Source organism: Sciurus vulgaris (assembly GCF_902686455.1).
Source record: "Sciurus vulgaris genome assembly, chromosome: 2".
Classification (NCBI taxonomy): domain Eukaryota; kingdom Metazoa; phylum Chordata; class Mammalia; order Rodentia; family Sciuridae; genus Sciurus; species Sciurus vulgaris.
The window spans coordinates 3,555,998-3,559,605 of NC_136462.1; the positions used below are offsets into that span (position 1 = coordinate 3,555,998).

General features: G+C 54.8%; 1 protein-coding gene across 1 annotated transcript; it reads right to left on the reverse strand.

The window, feature by feature from the left end:
* Positions 1 to 862: 862 nt before the first annotated feature.
* On the reverse strand, positions 863 to 2,116 carry LOC306651688 (ras-related protein Rap-2a-like). Its single transcript, XM_079124398.1, has one exon. It carries the CDS (start codon positions 2,047 to 2,049, stop codon positions 1,447 to 1,449), a length of 603 nt encoding a protein of 200 aa, XP_078980524.1. The 5' UTR covers positions 2,050 to 2,116; the 3' UTR covers positions 863 to 1,446.
* Positions 2,117 to 3,608: the final 1,492 nt, after the last annotated feature.

Here is a 3,608-nt window from a genome sequence, read left to right on the forward strand (position 1 = left end):
AGGGAGTCAGCAGCTTCTGACCTAACCTGTCTCAGGAAAGGGAGGAAGAGAGGAAGAACTGACGTCGTGGACAGCCCTCTCTGGGGATCTGCAGTAAGGCTCTGAAACATACTCTTTACACTAAGGGAAAAAATCTATCCTCCTATTAAAATATCACATATCAGGGCTGGGGGTGTGGCTCAGTGGGACAGTGCTTGCCTGGCATGCAAGTGGCCCTAGTTTAGATTCCTAGCACCCCCCAAAATAAAATAATAAGAAGAACTGGGGATGTAGCTCAGTGGTAAAGCACTCCTAGATTCAATCCCCAGTACCGCCCCAAATCACCTATCATACAAATAAACAGAGCCTCATACAACTACTGTATACATAACTTTCCTTTAACAAATTATTTCAGATCACAGGCATAGTTTTGAGCTTCCTTGTTTATTTATTTATTTTTTTAGAAGATTGCTCAAGATGGTTAAGTTGGCTTCCTAAATTAAAAAAAATATGTTGCAGTTAGGGAGGTGAATTTGTTAACTTGTGCAAATTCACACAAAGCCCTCATTTGAAAAGTCAGTTTTTAAACATTTATCAAATAACAGAAAAACCTCCTGTTATTATGTGAAGACTATACACTAACATCCTTACTGGTTTTGCTTGTGCTTCAGGACCTGTGTTGCTGTTAAACCGAAGGTATTCAGACAAAACATCTGGCCAACGCTGGCTCCTCGAAGCACTTCTGCAAAAATGCTCTATTCCAGATGGGCACCCTTCCCGCTAGTTACCAGCTTGTTTCCTGCAGAATAACTGGAAGCAGAGTGTGTGAGAACCTTGGGAATTACAGATTTACACAGAAGCGAGACGGACACATTAAAAATCATCAACTTCTAAAGCCATTTTTTTATTTCCGCTCAATTTACAGTGGCAGAAATCAACTCGATGCCAACTACAAACAGGCAGCTCTGGGCTCTTTGTGTGGACAGTTGTCACCCTCCAACAATATGTCCTTTCAAACCAAAGCTGTGTATGTCATAACTATATTTAGAAATAACGTTGAGGAAAAGCTTACTGCTCTAATTCCCGCTGTGAGGGAGAGGGAAACTCGTAAAAAGCTGCAAGGGAACGCGGAACAGTTCGGGGCCCTCCTCAATCAATCCACACACCACCTCGAGGTGCCATCACAACAATGACAAGTTCAGTAACAAATTCCAATGAAAGAAAAGAAGGGCATTTTCTCCATAGGAGGGGAAATGCGATTTTTTGGTTTCTTCTTATAGCGCTGTCAGAGGTGAACAAAGCTGCGCAGTTCGGGCCCGGGTCGAAGCAGGCAGGCGTGCTGGTGTGCAGAATGCAGAAGCGCACACTTGTTTACGCTTGGTAGCTTTCTGCTGAAAGGCACTGAGCACCGACTCTGAGGCTCGGAAGTCCTGAGGCGCGACCGACCGGAAAGATCTCGGTCGCGCACTAGCCGATGAACCTCTCGGACGGCCACGTATCCTGGGCGTTGGCGGGGACGCGGGGCGCCTCCTCCTCTGGCGGGGCCAGGGCCTCCATCTCGCGCACCACCTGCGTGAACACGCGGTCCACCATCAGCTTGCTCTTGGCCGTGACCTCCAAGAATGGGCAGCGCCACTCGCGAGCCAGCGCGCGGCCCTGCGCGGTCAGCACCTGGCGCTCGGCGTCCAGGTCGGCCTTGGTGCCCACCAGCACCAGCGGCACGGCCCTGGACCCCCGCAGGCGGCCCATGCGCTCTCGCAGCGGCCGCACGGCCTCGAAGGAGGCCTCGCTGCACACACTGTAGAGCACCACGAAGCCGTCGCTGTTCCTGATGTACAGGTCCTTGAGGGTGACCAGGTGGTCGGCGCCCACGGTGTCCACGATCTCCAGCAGCGCTGGCGCCGCGTTCACCTCGATCACCTTGCTAAACAGCTCCTCCACCGACGGCTCGCAGCGCTCCGGGAAGTGGCCGCACGCAAACTGCGTGGCCAGCGCGGTCTTGCCCACTGCCACGCTGCCAAGCAGCACCACCCGGTAGCCCTTTGCTGGGCGCAGCACCAGGCCCTCCATGGCCAGAACGCGAGGGGACGCGCGGCAGCAGGGCGCGGGCAATGGCGCGCGGAGGCGGGGGCGGGCAGGGGGCGGGGTGGGTTTGGGGGCGGGCAGGGGGCGGGCAGGGGGCGGGGTTGGAAGGCTCCCCCGGAGGCCCGGCGCAAGTCTTCTGGGGCCTGGGACGGGTGGGCACCTTCGCTTGAGCCTGGACCTGCTCCCGCCCGGCCTGGATCTGTCCCAGCGGATCGAGGTGCACCCACCCACCTCAGCCAACGAGATGGGGGCCCCTGACTTTCCGCCTCTTGCCTCCCGCACTCCTCTCAAGTCTGGCCCCGCCCCGGGTCGAGGAGTCCTGGCGGCGGCCAGCCCTATCAGCCCCTTCTCCAGGCCTCCCCTCTTCCCCGGCCTACAGTCTTGGGTAGATCCCCCAGAACTGGCCAGGCTCTGCTGGGCCTTTCCCTCATTTTCCGCCTTACGGCCAGCTGGGGCCCTCAGTCAGCCCTCGGTCCAGCTCTGCGTACTATGGGAGCCCCTCTGTCAGCAGATCAGAAGGTAACCTGATTCCTTCCAGGCCAACCCAGGAAATTCAGGGATTTCTCCACCATTCCTGACGCAGCCTGGTGGATCTAGCCAGGCTGCTCGCTCAAGGTCAGGCCTGGCTGGGCCTACAGCTGAGGCCCTCCAAGCAAGGAGGACCCCAGGATCAAGGGCAGGTGAAGGGGGAGCCTGCCAGAGAACTTCACAATGAGGTACCCCCACGTCACTGTGGTCAGGACCAGTCCCATCTCCCTGAGCAGAGCCCTGGGGTTTTTATAAATTGTCAATAACAGCCTCCCCAACTAAACCTTCCCAGATTTCCCTCTGTGCCCTCCTGATAAAATTTTCAACAGAGCCTAAGAGTAGAATGACCCAACCCAGGTCACTTTTGGAGTGAAAAGAGTACACTCAACAGTGCCTTGTGGTCACTACTTGTGAAGAGGGCCCTCCAGGTGACTTCGCACCACCACCTCCTCAGGCTCCTTCTACTCCAGCTGGATAACCTGCTACTCCTTGGTTTCCCAGCACCCTGAGGTCTGGGCCCTAAGCTCTGGAATTGTCTTCCTAAGTTCCTCCACCCTCTACCTGCTGCAGAAGCAACCACCTTAGGACCTCTAAAGCTCTGGGGTGCCCTAGTTGAGAGTTGGGGTGCCTGCACTGTCCTTTCTCCTGTGGGAATACCAGGGAGCCCCCCTCCCACCTGTGCATCCCTTGTCCAAAAAGGACCCCAGCAGTGGCTTGCTGACTGTCCTGTCTTCTGGGTGGCAGAGGCTCAGGGGCAAAATTCTAAGTGTCCACAGAATCCATCCTGCATAGCAGTGTTTGTGAACGCTGCAGAGGTTTCGATGTACAATCAGTAGCAGTCATACTTTGACCATGACATGTAGCGTGGTCCCCCACCCCCCCAAAAAAAAGGAAAGAAATCTTGAAGACTTCAGACTGCCAGATAACCGAACTAGAACTCAGTCTGATAAATGGATAACGGCAAATGTTCCCTGGAGAAACAAGTTCTGTCCAAGTTTCAGCTACTTCCCACAGAT